Genomic DNA, 17,731 nt, shown 5'->3' on the forward strand with positions numbered 1-17,731 from the left:
CAAGTCCCTCCTGCATGCATACAGGGCTTCAGTGACCTGTCTAATGCAGGAATGTGTGGCATGCTGAGACAGACCGCAAGTGTCGCCAGCTGAGGGCTGAAAAGAACCCGACGCGTAGAACAGCAGTGCCGCGTGACATTGACCTTGATGGACAGTGCAGTACTGATGGTGCTGGCAGGCTGCAGATCTCCCCTTATGAGCTGGCATACCTCAGTGATAACCTCTTTGTGGAAGTGCAGTCTCCGGTGTTGGGCAAGTCGAGGTAAGACCGCTTGTCCCTGTACTTGTGGGGGATGTAATGTCTGGCCCTCCTCATCAGTCTGGCATGTCTTACATTGGGCACATAATGCTGTGGCGTGTAACTTCACCCATCTCGAGTCTGCAGCATGTAATTGGTCATCAAGAGAGGGTGAGAAAGGACAGGCCCCATTGCACTAGCTCTCTGTTTTCCACCGATTGGTCACAAACAATGAATGCCCCGATGAAGACAACTATTAAATTCCAACCAGTCACAGTATGGTAAAGATGGTTGTATAGATGTTCACATCAACGCCAACGACCTCCAGAGTACATCCGAGCTCCTCCAAGGTTGAAGCAGAGCAGCCTTTTAAATGATGCGACATGTGATGTAGAACATGGCGTCCATAACGCTGTGATTAGTTCTACTTTTTCCGGGCATTTTTTTGGGCGAGCGATATTGTGGGCGATATATGCAAAATGGTGAAAGTGACGCTGGGCGATCTCATGGCCGCTAGTTTTGGCAAATATGATATTTACGGAAAAAAAAAGTGGACGGGCGGTATTTTTGAATCTCGGCGTTAATTCCGTGCGGAAAGTAACGCTGGGTGATATGGGCGTTGATTTCGCCCATTCTGATGATTCCGCCCAAAAAAAGTGGGCAGGCAATATTATTTTTTCCCAGCGTTACGCACATGGGGAAAGTAACGCTCGTCGATAAGTTTCCGAAAAATGCCCGTCAGTTTCCATTTTGTGGCTAAATGGGCGATATATGGGCGTTATAAATCATTTCAGTGGTAATATGGACCTTAAGTGGGCGTAAAGCATGCAAAAAACGTGGAAAATCTAGCCCCATAGAGCTGTGAATATATTTAAGGCGGAGATAGACAGATTTTTGAGCGATAAGATAATACACAGATGCAATTTGTATTAATTAACTTCCATAGAGTCTGTTCCCTAAAATTATTGCTTCATTATACTAAACAGTGTAATTATGACTAAGTCACAACAATGGGCAAGGGGCCAAATCATGAGCAACATGGCTTGCCTAAGTATAAGCTCTAACAGTGAGTATCGGCCACCTCAACTGACCCTGGGTCAATTGTGCCCACCTATTTTCCACTTCTGTCACTAAGGCAGCATTGGTCTCCTCACTAAAGCACGCCTACGTCCTCCCATTTCTCCTGTTTCCGCCACTCCTTCTTCCTCCTCCTCCCTCATCCTTTTTCAATAATTTCAATTGAATCCATCTCAAATAATCAGAAACAATTCAAAAATAGGTTGAAAAGCTCAAAAATAACTCCAGGCTCTCCAATAATCCAATAACACTACAATCTCTCCACCAGCTTTCTCCTCTCTCTTTCTCTCTATCTCTCCTCTTTCACTCTCTTCTGCACATGTGCAGATGACCCCTAACCTCCTAAAACACGGGAAAAGGCCGTTGCTATGGACGCTGGCCTTGCACGACTGAAAAAAAATGCTAATGCCCATTTCACATCGCTACGGCTAGCCCCCAAATTAATAAAGTGGAAACTCGCGGGTTTGAAAATAGGCGATATTCCGGCGATCACAAAAACCAATATAAACACTAACACTGGAAATATCGGCTACTTTTGGGCGATTTGGACAATAATGCAAAATCTAGCCCCATGTCATCAACATCATATTGGCACAAAGCTATAAAAAAAATTGCCACTGAACCTTTCAGTTGACATTCTTAAAATACAGCACAACAGTGATGCTTTCTGTCCGTCCAGCATATCTTGGCTTTGATGAAATATCTCAGCCGCCCAGCTTTCTTATTGAATCAACATGGAATCAATTTTCAGCTACTTTCCCAATTTGTTACAAATAAAAAGCTATTCGTAACAACAACACAGCCAGTTGTTTTCATTTCCATTACGAATAAACAAGAAGAAAGAACTTGCATTTATAAAGCACTTTTGAGATCCTCAGAATGAGTCAAAACATTTGATAACTAATGAATTACTTTTGTAGTGTAGTCACTAATGTTTACTGGGCAAACACAGCAAAGTCCCGCCAACAGCAATGAGTTGAATAAGCAGTTAATCTGTTTTGATGGTTGATGGTTGTTGGTTGAGAGAGGGTGGTCAACAACAGGCCGGCTTCCACCAGTTTAAAAGGGACAGCAATTTTTTAGCCTTTGAAAGATAAGTTACGGTTTCCTGGTACTGTAACATGCTTGACATGCAATAGGCACAATGCCAAAATCATCTTGAACAATTGACAGAGGAACCAATCCTAAATATAATGGCCAACTGGTATGGAACCTGCTGGTTCCAGCCATGAGGATCATTCTATAGTACCAAAAGGCTAGCACCTCCTGCTCTGGAAATGGTTCCCTACAAGATGTGTCATAGCATGCCTCAAAAGGGAAAGCAGCCTTTCAAGTTACATGGCATCACCTAATTAACCATATTGGAGAACTAGGAACTCCTCTTTGTTTACATGAATCAGTTAATTAATTTTGCCATTGGATTAGAGTATAAGAAGGGCTGATCAACTGGGTTAGCCAAAATACCACCAGCATAATATGTTCCTGCTGTGGTAATGGATAGAAGCACTTGATATGTTTCCATTATTATTTTGTGCAATATTGTACACTTCAGCTCCACAATCTTTGATTTTATGTTTTCATTTATATAGCACCTTTCACAACCTCAGGACATCCCAAAGCGTTTTACATCTGACGAAGTATTTTTGAAGTGTAGTTCAGAAGAATGAGAGGTGATCTTTTTGAAACATATAAGATAATGAGGGGGCTCGACAAGGTGGATGCAAAGAGGATATTTCCACTCATAGGGGAAACTAAAACTAGGGGACGAGTCTCAGAATAAGAGGCCACCCATTTAAAACTGAGATGAGGGAAAATTTGTTCTCTCAGCAGGTTGTGAATCTATGGAATTCTCTGCCCCAGTGAGCTGTGGAGGTTGGGTCATTGAATATATTTACGGCAGAGATAGACAGATTTTTGAGCGATAAGGGAATAAAGGGTTTTGGGGAGCGGGAAGGGAAGTGGAGCTGAGCCCATGATCAGATCAGCCATGATTTTATTAAATAGTGGAGCAGGCTCGAGGGGCCAGGTGGCATACTCCTGCTCCTATTTCTTATGTTCTTATGGTCGAGGGCAATGCCAATTATGGTTGAGGGGAATCCTCGGTTGAAGAAAAATGAAGACATATCGGAAACACTAGTATCCATATGGAGATTGGGTGACCGCTTTGTGGAACACCTGCATTCAGTCCGCAAACGTGGCACTTTAATTCTCTGCTCCATTCCCACTCTGACCTCTCTGTCCTCGGCCTCTTACACTGTTCCAGCAAAGCTCAATGTAAGCTTGTGGAAGTGCACCTCATCTTTCGATGAGGTTCTTTACAGCCTTCTGGACTCAAGATTGAGTTCAACAATTTCAGACCATAACCTCTACTCCCATTTTTTCAGATGGCAGCTGTGGATGATTCTGCTCTTCCCATTTACACCTTTTCTAGACCATCTTTTGTCACTTTACTTGTCCCATGACCATCTCCTTTTTCTTTGTAGAATCATTCCTTTTGTCGTTTAATCTCTCCTGCCTCCCACCCTATCACAGACCTTCCCTTTTGTTATTTCCCTCCCTCTGCCTTTCCCTGCCTCTGCACTTGCTTAAAACCAGTTATATCTCTAACTTTATCCAGTTCTAATGAAAGATCATCGACCCAAAATGTTAACTTTGTTTCTCTTCCCACAGATGCTGCCTGCCCTGCTGAGTATTTGCAGCATTTAATGTTTTTATTTCAGATTTCCAGCTTCTGCAGTATTTTGCTTCTACATTTTTATTTGTTTGACTTCTTGGCCATAAGATTTTGATCATCTTTAACTTTGAAAGGATTGCATTAGAGTCCTGTCATTTCAATTCTTGGACCTAGATTCAGTTTCAGCCCAAGGAAAAGGGTGAACTTATTCCCTTTCATGAATTATAAGGTAGTTATCATTGGACATTAGTTTACCCACTTTGTTCCAATAGTCATGCCCACAGGAAAGCATTTGGCCTAAATTCACTGAATATTTGTGCCATAGTGCCTTAAGCCATTATTATGGCACAGAAATTCCAGTAAATGAAGGTGTAAGTACCTTGTTCCATTATTTATGCCATCATTTGCTGAGACTTCTGTGCTGCTCCACCATTGCCCCTTGCTGACACAACGAGAAGGAAATTATAATAGTCATGGCCCCATTAAAATCAATGCGACCTGGAATTTCATGCAATTCACACCGCTACTACTTAGACTTAAAAATAATGGCATTAGAGACCATCATAGTGATGGCCAAAAGTGCCTTTACATCATTTCATGCTGTGGGAATAGAAAGTCACAAACTATGGAATATATTGATCTTTGGTTACTCATTGGTTTTACAATGCTTGCAGTGATGTAAAGGAACTGGTGTCCAAAACTCACAACAATTGTATTTCATCATGTGGCTGTGTTCGCATGTCTTTGTTAACACGACTGCAACCATATTAATGAGACTGAAAGCTGATAGCCCCTAGACCTGATAGCCTACATCCTAGGGATTTGAAAGAGGTGGCTATAGAGATAGAGGATGCCTTGGTTGTCATCTTTCAAAATTCAATAGATTAAAAAACCATTTACCGCGGATTGGAAAGTAGCTAATGTAACCCCATTATTTAAGACAGGACGGGGAGAGAAAATAGGGAACTATAGACCAGTTAGTTTGACATCAGTAGCAGGGAAAATGCTAGAATCTATTATTAAGGACATGGTAACAGGGAACTTAGAAAATAATAATAAGTTTGGAAGGGAAATCATGTTTGACAAATCGGTTTGAGTTTTTTGACATTGTAACTAGCAGAATAGATAAGGGGGAACCAGTGGATGTTCAGAAGGCATTTGATAAGCTGCCACACAAGAGGTTATTGAACAAAATTAGGGCTCATGGGATTGTGGGTAATATACCAGCATGGATTGAGGATTGGTTAACAGACAGAAAACAAAGAGTAGGAATAAATGGATCATTTTCAGATCGGCAGACTTTAACTAATAGGATACCGCAAAGATCAGTGCTTGGGCCCCAGCTAGTCACAATCTATATCAATGATTTGGATGAGGGAACCAAATGTAATATATCCAAGTTTGCTAATGATACAGAGCTAGTTGGGAATGTAAGTTGTGAGGAGGATGCAAAGAAGCTTCAAATGGATAAGGCTAAGTGAGTGGGAAAGAACATGGCAAATGGAACATAATGTGGAGAAATGTGAAGTTATCCACTTTGGTAGGAAAAATGGAAAAGCAGAGTATTTTTTAAATGGTGAGAGATTGGGAAAAGTTGGTGTTCAGAGGGACCTGTGTGTCCTTGTACACGAATCATTGAAAGTTAAGCATGCAAGTATAGCAAGCAATTAAGAAAGCAAATGTAATGTTAGCCTTTATTACAAGAGAATTTGAGTATAAGAGTAAAGACGTCTTACTGCAATTAAATAGGGTCCTGGTGAGACCACACCTGGAGTATTGTGTACAGTTTTGGTCTCCTTACCTGAGGAAGGATATACTTGCCATAGAGGGAGTGCAACAAAGGTTCACCAGACTGATTCCTGGGATGGGGGGATTGTCCGATGAGGAGAGATTGAGTAGACTAGGTCTATATTCTCTAGAGTTTAGAAGAATGAGAGGTGATCTCATTGAAACATACAAAATTCTTACAGGGCTTGACAGGGTAGATGTAGGGAGGATGTTTCCCCTAGCTGGGGAGTCTAGAACTAGAGGTCACAGTCTCAGAATAAGGGGTCGGCCATTCAACATAACATAAGAACATAAGAAATAGAAGCAGGAGTAGGCCATTTGGCCCCTCAAGCCTGCTCCACCATTCAATAAGATCATGGCTGATCTGATCTTGGCCTCAACTCCACTTTCATGCCCTCTCCCCATAACCCTTGACTCCCTTATCATTCAAAAATCTGTCTAACTCCACCTTAAATATATTCAATGACCCAGCCTCCACAGCTCTCTGAGGTAGAGAATTCCAAAGATTCACGACGCTCTGAGAGAAGAAATTCCTCCTCATTCCCGTTTTAAAAGGGCGAACCTTTATTCTGAAACTATGCCCCTTAGTTCGAGATTCCCCAACAAGGGGAAACATCCTCTCTGCATCTACCTTGTCGAGCCCCCTCAGAATCTTATGCGTTTGAATAAGATCACCTCTCATTCTTCTAAACTCCAATGAATATAGACCTTTCTTCATAAGACAACCCCTTCATCTCAGGAATCAACCTTAGTGAACCTTCTCTGAACCACCTCCAATGCATGTACATCCTTCCTTAAATAAGGGGACCAAAACTATACACAGTACCCCAGATGTTGTCTCACCAACATCTTGTACAGTTGTAGCAGGACTTCCCTACTTTTATACTCTAGCCCCCTTGCAATAAAGGCCAACATTCTATTTGCCTTCCTGATTACTTGCTGTACCTGCATGCTAACTTTTTGTGTTTCACGTACAAGGACCCCCAGATCCCTCTGCACTGCAGCATTTTGTAATCTCTATCCATTTAAATAATAATTTGCTTTTTTTATTTTTCCTATCAAAATGGATAACCTCACATTTTCCCATACTATACTCCATCTGCCAAAATTTTGCCCACTCACTTAGCCTATCTATATCCCTTTGCAGATTCTTTGCATCTTCCTCACAACTGACTTGCCCATCCATCTTTGTATCATCAGCAAATTTGGCTACATTACACTCTGTCCCTTCATCCAAATCATTAATATAGATTGTAAACAGTTGAGGCCTCAACACTGATCCCTGTGGCACCCCACTAGTTATAGTTTGCCAACCTGAAAATTACCCATTTATCCAGACTCTCTGTTTTTTGTTAGTTAGCCAATCCTCTATTCATGCTAATATATTATACCCAACCCTGTGAGCTCTTATCTTGTGCAGTAACCTTTCATGTGGCACCTTATCAAATGCCTTCTGGAAATCTAAATACACAATATCTACTGGTTCCCCCTTATCCACCCTGCTCGTTACATCCTCAAAGAACTCCAGCAAATTTGTCAAGCATGATTTCCCTTTCATAAACCATGACTGTATTATGATTTTCTAAATGTCCTGCTACTACTTCCTTAATAATGGACTCCAGCATTTTCCCAATAACTGATGTTAGGCTAACTAGTCTATAATTTCCTGCTTTCTGTCTCTCTCCTTTCTTAAATAGGAGCATTACATTTGTGGTTTTCCAATCTGCTGGGACCTTTCCAGAATCCAGGAAATTTTGGTAGATTACAACCAAAACATCCACTATCTCTACAGCCAATTCTTTTAAGAGCCTAGGATGCAGGCCATCAGGTCGAGGGGACTTGTTCACCTTTACATAGAAACATAGAAACATAGAAAATAGGTGCAGGAGCAGGCCATTCGGCCCTTCGAGCCTGCACCACCATTCAATATGATAATGGCTGATCATGCAACTTCAGTACCCCACTCCTGCCTTCTCTCCATAACCCTTATCCCTTTAGTCGTAGTCCTATTAGTTTGCCTAGTATTTTTTCACTAGTGATAGTAATTGTTTTAAGTTCCCCCCCTCCCAATGGCCCCTTGATTATCAATTATTGGGATGCTTATAGTGTCTTCTACCGTGAAGACCGATACAAAATATTTATTCAAAGTTTCTGCCATTTCCCTGTTTCCCATTATTAATTCTCCTGTCTCATCCTTTAAGGGATCAATGTTTACTTTAGCTACTCTCGTCCTTTTTATATACCTGTAGAAACTCTTACTGTCTGTTTTCATATTTCTTGCTAATTTACTCTCAAACTATCTTCTCTCTCTTTATTATTTTTTTTAGTCATCCTTTGCTGGTTTCTAAAAATTTCCCAATCCTTTGGCCTTCCATTATTCTTTGATTTGATTTGATTTGTTTTCGATTTGATACCATCCTTTACTTTCTTAGTACGCCACAGATGATTCATCCTTCTCTTAGAGTCTTTCTTTCTCACTGGAATATATCTTTGCTGAGATTATGAAATATCTCCTTAAATGTTTGTCACTGCTTATCTACCGTCTTACCCGTTAATCTATTTTCCTAGTCCACGTTAGCCAATTCTGCCTTCATACCTTTGTAATTGTCTTCATTTAAGTTCAGGACACTAGTTTGAGACCTAGCTTTCTCATCCTCAAACTTAATTTGAAATTCTACCATGCTATGGTCGGGACTTAGGATCTGGACTGAGATGAGGAGAAATTTCTTCACTCTGATAGTGATGAATCTTTGGAATTCTCTACCCCAGAGGGTTGTGGAGGCTCAGTCATTGAGTATATGCAAGACAGATCGATTTATTTTTGGATTACGGGGATAGTGCAGGAAAGCGGAGTTGAGGTAGAAGATCAGCCATGATCTTATTGAATGGCAGAGCAGGCTCGAGGGGCTAAATGGCTTCTCCTGATCCTATTTTTTATGCTCTTATCTGATCTATCATCTTCTTATGTTCTTATGAATACAGTTATCTTTTTAAAAGAAAATGTCTGACGTACCACGGGCTGTACTCATCTCGCCATCATGCCATGCCATGCAGTGGAAGGCAGTAGGTGCAATTCCGATAGGAAAACTGATCTCAGTGCCCTGGATGGTTGTCCTTGTGTCTGTTACGGAAACATCTCTTAGCATTCGGGGACGCAGACGGATCCTGTAAAATTAGCAAAAATTTGAAATTAGATTAAACTCTTTAATCCATGTAATCCCACATCATCTGTAGTATCTCCCTTCATAATCTAATCACTCTCACTGAGTTATATTTTAGTCTATATTACTTGGATTGTAAAGTATTTCCTGAAAAGAATGCAGAAAGGAAAAGTGGGAGGAGGAATGAACACTCATAACAGCCAGCACAATTTTAGTTCCATTTAAATGTACAATCGGGCTGATGGTGCTTGGCACCCACAGAGGCATGGAGTGAAGGACAAATGGAGATTTGATTCTTCTTCCACTTAGTTCCTACTCTGAGCAAACTGAATGGCAAGGCACCAAGTGGAGGTTACGATTTGTTTGTATGCGTGTGTGTTTGTATTTGTACTTACGTGTATGTGCGTGAGGAGGGGGCGGTGTGGATCGGATGTTAAAGGAAAGAAGCACATCTAATGGTCAATAGTGTCTCCTTAGTTACTGTCTGCGAGCAAACTAACTGTCTATTCTGGGCAGCAGTGGTGGCTAGTTCAGGTAGACTGAAGATAATTTATTTTAAAAAGCAAATTACATAGAAGTAGTGCAACATAGACTCTTCCTGATATAACGCAATTCTCAACCCACCTCATTATTAACATTGCTAATATGATGACGAGATTGTTTATCATTGGTAGTAAAAGAGTTATTACTCTTTAGTTAATATTGGTTGTGCGATCAAAGTCACAGAGGAAATAGAAATGTTACAGGACCAGAATGACCACAGCAGTTCATCAGGCTGATCACAAAATTCTAAACATTTCATACTACACTTGCATCTCCATTTGTAGGCTGGAAATGACTGTCAATGTTAGCATATGGATGCTTAACACACTAATATCTAATTCCTTTCTCTGCAATCTTAACTGGAATGTTAAGCTATGTATTTTAAAATAACGAGGAAAGGAATCTGTTCTGAGCATGGCAAACTGGGAAGAAGAATTTGGGAAATTTTAGGAGAGTATAGACAGATTAGCAGAGTGGCCAGATAAGTAGTAGATGCAGTTCAATGCATAGAAATATGAAGTAATGTATTTTGGGGAAAAGGAATGGTGAACGGTAAGATCCTTAGCAGTGTGGCAGAAAGATCCCGTGGTGCAGAAAGATCCCGTGGTGCAGAAAGATCCCGTGGTGCAGAAAGATCCCGTGGTGCAAGTACATAGATTTTAAGAGCGAAATTGCAGGGAGAAATGGTCATTGGAAAAAAGGAAATAGGATTTAGGATTTTATACATGGGACACTGACTATGAAAACAAACAAGTGACGTTGAATTTGTACAATACATTGGTTAGACTATATTAGGAGTATAATGTGCAATTTTGGGCACCCCATTATAAGAAGGCTATTGGAGACATTAGATCACATCAAAGCTTCACCAGAATTATATCACAAATAAGAGATTATAGTTTTAAAGACCCAAAAATGAATGTTTTGTTCCACTGGAACAGAAGGGGGATCTAATAGAGGTTTTCGTATTTCTGTGTAATCTGTGAACAACTGGTCTCATCGCATTCTGATGGCAGATCAGAGGCCTGGACCAGGCTGAAAACAAAGAGGTGCAACATTTTTTGTACATAGTGCAAGCTAATGGTCAGAGTAGAAAACCAAGCAATTTTTCCTGGAATCGTTACCTTTGTCTTTAGAAATATTGGGGCCTTTATTAGGCTCTGACTGGAACTCTTACCAGCTCTCAGTTGGGCCTAATGGGGATGTAAGTGAAAGAGTTTGTTGGGTAGTCTGGGAATAGCCCCCCCCACACATGCCCCCTTAATGTAGAGTTGGGGGGGGGAGGGCACAAGAGTTACTCACCTCCCCAACTGGGCTTCTTTGCAGGGTGGAATTCCTTCAGAACCAGCTTCCGTTCCAATTCCAGCCCTCCCATGCAAAAAGTGCCACCATGGGACTCTCCCTAACTCAAGAAATTTCAGGCCCGAATAATTCAGACTCATCCAGAATTGTAGCATGCCCTGCATGGAATTCTGCAGTTAACTGATTTTTTAGTGAATGAAAATTCAGAAACATCCACTCATTAATTTCAGGTTATCATCTAACAGGGTGGAGAAGCTGGACCTCATAAACTATTTGGAATTTTCTTCTCTATTGTGTTTCAACAATATGTTATTGTACAATTGAGATGATTTAGGTCTCATTAGTATTTGATCGAGCACAAACCTTTTATAAGCCATCAGATTGTCATCTCTGGTACAGCACTCGTCTGCCCCAGCAGCGTAGTAATCCCAGGTGGTTTTGGGTAAGTGTTCTTTAGCATATATCTCAAAGTCAGACAGACATACCAAAGACATCTCTGGGTCACACAGAGAGGTTCTGAAACAATAATGGTTGCAGGGAAATTTTAACACGCATCTCAATCTCTAACATTTATTGCAGACACAAAAGACACTAAAGAGACCAAAACAGTGATCAGTGAGATGCACTAAGCGAGGAAGGCTTTAGTCACAACTCACAAATAGCAAGAGTCCTGCGTGGATTATAAAGGTGTTGTTTTTTAGTCAAAAATCACAAACCAACTATTCCCATTATGTGTTCTGTTTATATCATGGGGAAAGATTCAGACACACATTCTTGTATCAATTAAAATGTTAACCTGTTTTAGAATGTTACAAAAAGTTATTATCTTAAAAACTATTGTGATATCCCATAAGAATCTGTAAGCTTTTGATTATTAAGATTTTTTGGGGATGCCTGGCCACTGTTGTGTTTTAATTCTTAATTATTTTGACAGTACCTCCCAACCCTGCAGGCTCTACCCCTGAGAAGGTCAGGTATAATAATATTATGGGAACACCACTACCTTTGAATCCCTCTCCAAGTCACACACCATTCTGACACACACACACATCATTCATTGTTGCTAGGTCAAAATCCTGCAATTTCCTACTAAAAACCTAAAATATTTGAAGAAGATGATTCTCCACCAACTTTTCAGAGCAACTAGGGTAATAAACGTGGTCTTGTCAGTGTCTCTAAATCCCACAAACAAATAATAAAAAATCAAAGCCCTGTCGATTTAACGCATTGGGGAGCTGTCCACAAGTTTGGGGATGATATAAGATTTGCGCGAGTGTTAGAACCTTGGATGAGAAAATACAGCTTGAATAAAGTCTAACTGAAAAATTGGCATGTGTCTGGCTGATGTCATTTGATAGTGTATGCACATGGGTAGTAAGGTCTGTTGGTGGGAAGGAGATCTAAGTCTTATAATACATGAATCTCTAAAGATTAAATAATATAGCAAAAGCAAATAGAATATTAAGTTGTACTGCTACGTGTTCCTATATAATACAAAAAGTACCATACGGTCCTTGTATAAGACCTTGGTTAGGCTTCAGCTAAATACTGTGGGGGTGTAATTGCCCCTTTTTATAGCCCCAGTTTTTGCCCTGGGGTGGGGTGCGCTACTGCCTCCTGGGAAATTGCCCGGGAGCTTGCTGAAGTGCTGGCACATCATCGCCATGTGTCCCGATCTCTTTGCACCCCATGGGGAAAATTGCTCAATGGGCCGCAAGGCTGGTGTGGAAGGCTGTCGACGGCAGCTGCGCGACATCCGCTCTTGGGGCGCCCCTTAAAGGGTCGGCTTGACGATGGCGGCTCTAGTGTGGTCCGGGCTGCCATCGTGCAACCCGGCACTCTGTATTGGGTGCCGGGCTGCTGGCCCAGTTTCACACTGTCCTGGTGGCCCAGTGGTGGCCACGAAAGGGCCTGCAGGGTGCGCAGCGGCCCACCCCTTTAAGCGAATGAGAGCGGCGTTGTAGCGTGTCAGCGTAACATTTGACTCAGCGCTGCAGTAGCGCCCAGGGAACCACCCCCTCCTTCCCTCCAAAGGAAGTAGAGCGCCGCAATTTGCACACTTCTTCCTTTGAGGGGCAGTAGGCCCAATTCAGCATCAGGGGTGGGACTGCCACATCAGGCAATAAAATGCTGGCCCGGAAGGTTACCACCCCCAATCAGGGCCCAGGGCAATTCTGGCCCTGTGTCTAGTTTAGTTCCCCTCACATGGTCGGTGATATAGAGGTCTTGGAGAAGGCTTAGAGGTGAGCCACTAGATTGATGTTTAGTGTAAAACCCCTTAGTTACCATGGTACACTTAGAAAGTTAGGTCTTTTTACTTTAGATTAATCTAATCTTCATTATTTTACTTTAAAATAATAAAGTAACTTATTTTGCATAGAAAAAAATGACAAAAAAAGGGAAAAATAATTCCTAAACAACTAACACACTTTTATTGGGTTTTGATTTCTGTAATGAACACATGAAACTCTCATATTATTTTCAAATTTAATGAGCCAAACTTTGCTGTGGCAGGACATCTAATACTTGCCCTTGCACGGTTAGGTTTTTAGATTTTTGCATAACAAGTTGCTGAAAGTGTGAGCTGATAATGTCGCAGTGAGGGAAAAAGGTATCTGGGTCGTGAACAGGCAAAGCCACAATGTATTTCCTTAACCAATCATATTGAAGGATTGAAAAATAAACATCGCAAGGAATGAGAGGGAAGTGTAAATTGGTATGGGTGAATTCAATGTCAAATCAGGTGCACAAAGATAAATAAAGAGAGGGAAAGAGAGATTGGATTGAGAGAGAGAAAAAAAGAGACATGAGAATATAAGAACATAAGAATTATGAGGAGGAGTAGGCTATACCGCCCTTAGCCATTCAATAAGATCATGGCTGATCTTCGACCTGAGTTACACTTTCCTGCCTGATACCCATATCTCTTGATTCCCCTAAAGCCCAAAATCTATCTATCTCAGCCTTGAATGTATTCAATGACTCAGCATCCACATCCCTTTGGGGTAGAGAATTCCAAAGATTCACAACCCTCTGATGAAGAAGTTCCTCCTCATCTTAGTATTAAATGGCTGACCCTTTATCCTGAGATTATGCCACCTAGTTCTAGACTCTCCAGCCAGAGGAAACAACCTCTCAGCATTTACCCTGTTAAACAACCTCAATATCTCATATATTTCAATGAGATCACTTCTCATTCTTCGAAACTACAGAAAATATTGGCTCAATCTATTCAATTTGTCCTCATAGGACAACCTTCTCATCCCAGGAATTTAGTGAACCCCCATTGCACCGCCTCTAAGGCAAGTATATCCTTCCTCAGATGAGGAGATCAAAACTGTGCACAGTACTCCAGGTATGGTCTCACCAAAGCCCTGTACAATTGTAGTAATACTGCCTGACTCTTGTACTCCAACCCCTTGCAATAAAGGCCAACATGCCATTTGCCTTCTTAATTGCTTGCTGTATCTGCATGCTAACTTGCTGTGTTTCCTGTACGAGGACAACTAAATCTTTCTGAATATCAACATTTAATATTTTCTCACCATTTAAAAAATATTCTATTCTTCCTACCAAAGTGAATAACCCCACATTTCCCCACAATATTCTTCATCTGCCACCTTACTACACACTCACTTAACCGATTTAAATCACTTTGCAGGCTCTTTGTGACCTCCTCACAGCTTACTTGCCCACCTAGCTTTGTATCGTCAGCAAACTTGGATACACTGCACTCAGTCCCATTCATCTAAGTCATTAATATCGATTGTAAATAGCTGAGGCCGAAGCACTGATCCTTGCAGCACTCCACGAGTTAAAACCTGCCAACTGAAAAATAACCCCCCATTTATCCCTATTCTTTGTTTTCTGTCCGTTAACCAATTCTCCATCCATGCTAACATACTACCCTCAACCTCATGAGCCCTTATCTTGAGTAATAACCTTTTATGTGGCACCTTAACATATGCCTTTTGAAAATCCAAATATACTACATTCACTGGTTCCCCTTTATCTACCCTGCTAGTTACAGCCTCAAAAAAAACTAATAAATTTGTTAAATACAATTTCCCTTACATAACACCATGTTGACTCTGACTAATCATGTTATGATTTTCTAAGTGCCCTGTTCCTACATCCATGATAATGGATTCCAGCATTTTACCGACAACTGGCCTGTAGTTCCCTGTTTTCTCTCTCCCTCCTTTCTTGAATAGCGGGGTTATATTAGCTACATTCCAATCCACTAGGACCGTTCTAGAATCTAGTACATTTTGGAAGATCACAACCAATGCATCCATCATCTCTGCAGCCACCTCTTTTAGAACCTGAGGATGTAGGTCATCTGGTCCAGGGAATTTGTCAGCTTTTAGTCCCATTCGTTTCTCAAGTACCTTTTCTCTAATGATATTAATTACTTTAAGTTACTCACCCTTATTCGCCCCTCGGTTTCCCACTATTTTTGGTATGCTTTTTGTGTTGTGTACTGTGAAGACAGATACAAATTATTTGTTTAAAGTCTCTGCCATCTCCTTATTTCCCATTATAATTTCACCTTTCTCTATCTAAGGGACCAATGCCTACTTTTGCTATTCTCTTCCTTCTTACATACTTGTAGAAGCTCTTAGAGTCTGTTCTTATATTACTTGCTAATTCACTCCTATATTCTATTTTCTCCCTTTTTATCAATTTTTTGGTCAACCTTTGCTGGTTTCTAATGTTCTCCCAACCCTCAGGCTTACTAATATCCTTTGCAACATCATAGCCCCTTCTTTTAATCTAATGCTATCCTTAACTTCTTTAGTTAGACACGGATGGATCACTTTTCCTGTGGAGTTTTTATTTCTCAATGGAATGTATATTTGTTGAGAAGTTTGGAATATTTTTTTAACTGCTTATCTAACACCATACCTTTTAATCTAATTTCCCAATCTACCTTAGCTAACTCACCCCACATTCCTATGAAATTGGCTTCATTTAAGTTTAAGACTCTTGTTTCGGATTTAAGTATTTCACTCTTAAACTCAACATAAAATTCGATCATATCACTCTTCCCCCAGAGGAATCTTTACTAGGAGATTACTCGTTACAGAATGCAAGAACTCTAGTTACATGACATATTATTCTAGGAAACTATCTCCAATGCATTCCATGATCTTGTCATCCAGACTACCTTTGCCAATTTGATTTGCCTAGTCTCTGTAAGATTAAAATTCTCCATGATTATTGTATTACCTTTGCCACAAGCTCCTACTATTTGTTGATTAATACTCTGTCCAATGGTATAGCTACTGTTTGGGGGCCTATAAATGACTCCCACCAATGATTTCTGCCCCTTATTACTTCTTATCTCTACCCATACTGATTCTATTCCTGAACTTCTGAGCCAAGATTCTTTCTCACTGTTGTCCTTATGTCATCCTTTATTATCAGGGCCACACTCACCTCTGCTTTTTCCATTCAGTCTGTTTTTTTGGAAACGTCAAGCAGCTTGGAATATTTTGTTCCCAATATTGGTCACCTTGTGGCTATTAGACCAAAGCTATTTACCTCTATTTTGCCACTAATTTGTCTACCTTGTTATGAATACTTCATGCATTCAAATAAAGAATCTTTAATTTTAATTTTTTTGTCATTATTCCTTGCTTTCACCCTATTCACTGATACTTCCTGTTACACTGCTTTTTTTTTTAACCCAAATCGCTACACTGCTCCATTGCCTTGACTTTTCTCTTTAAACTAAAAATGGAGGGGGGGGAGGGAGGGGTCAGGTGAGGGAAAATGTAAAAATTTAAAGCCCTATATACAGCCCTAGTTATTCGATTCACCAGGACATTGATCCCAACCCGGTTTAAGTTGAGACCGTCCCAACGGAACAGCTCCCTCTTTTCCCAGTACTGGTGCCAGTGCCCCATGAATCAAAACCCTTCCTCCCATACCACTCTTTGAGCCATACATTTAACTCTCTGATCTGCTTATCCCTATGCCAATTTGCGCATGGCTGAAGTAACAATCCAGATATTATTACCTTAGAGGTTCTGCATTTTAATTTAGGGAAATGAAAAGTAGAAAAAACATTAAAAATTACAAATTTTGCATTTAAAAAATCTTTAACAACAATTAAAACCTGAAGAAATGAGACTCCATACTTGCAACAGTTTAGATTTCAGTGCTAGAGAGGCTGTTTGGCAGTAATTAACACTTATCACATCATTCCTGACATGGCAGGAATCAGGCCTGATTCCTGCCATGAATCCTCAAAGAAATTCGGACACTACATGGTTCTTTTTGGCCCCCTTATAAAGTGTGTCATTTGGGCCTCTCTTAACAAAATTTCCTGGCTGATGTGTGTAACGAGATAATGTATAGCACCCTCTAGCTGGGAGATATTGATATACTGTATAGCATTCTCTAGCTAGGAGGTAAAGGGAGCTGTATTGAGAGAGAGGGTCTGTGAAGGAATGCCATCTTAAGCTCCACATGGCTATCTGAAATCTCCCAAATAAATAGAGTTAAGTTGAACTAAGTGTTTAAGAGTGTTCAAGAGACTATAAAATACATAGTGTCAGAAGTGAAGACTTCCAATCTTTCGTCGAACGCATCTACGACCAAAATATTGGAACTGTAAGACTTTCTCGAACCGATCAAAGTCGATGTTAAGCAGTGCAGTGCAGAGCGTGCTTCCTACACATCACATGTGGATCCATGAAGGCCGATAAATAGTCGTTATCTTGTAAAATAATCTAGAGGCATTAGTAAAGTAAATTTAAAGTGGCATAAATTATTGTAGAGCCGCGATTGAAGAAGTATTTCTACAAATACATGGCCACAATATTTTACTATTAGACTTGGTCTAGTCCTCGGGTTATTTGAACTGTATACATGTATGTGACAAACTCAAAGTTCTAAACTGTAGTGAGCTATCATGACCACCACGGTGCCAACTCCCAC

General features: G+C 40.6%; 1 protein-coding gene across 1 annotated transcript in view; it reads right to left on the minus strand.

Moving 5' to 3' along the window:
- hao2 (hydroxyacid oxidase 2 (long chain)) overlaps positions 1–11,292 on the minus strand; it is a 65,235-nt gene extending 53,943 nt beyond the window's left edge. The window contains exons 1-2 of the mRNA XM_070892706.1: positions 11,147–11,292; positions 8,791–8,942 (exon numbers count right to left, since the gene is read on the minus strand). Of these exons, the coding sequence (XP_070748807.1) occupies positions 8,791–8,942; positions 11,147–11,277 (283 nt within the window). The 5' untranslated portion in view covers positions 11,278–11,292. The remainder of the gene's footprint in view (positions 1–8,790; positions 8,943–11,146) is intronic.
- Positions 11,293–17,731: the final 6,439 nt, after the last annotated feature.

Source organism: Pristiophorus japonicus, chromosome 11 (genome assembly GCF_044704955.1).
Source record: "Pristiophorus japonicus isolate sPriJap1 chromosome 11, sPriJap1.hap1, whole genome shotgun sequence".
Lineage (NCBI taxonomy): Eukaryota > Metazoa > Chordata > Chondrichthyes > Pristiophoridae > Pristiophorus > Pristiophorus japonicus.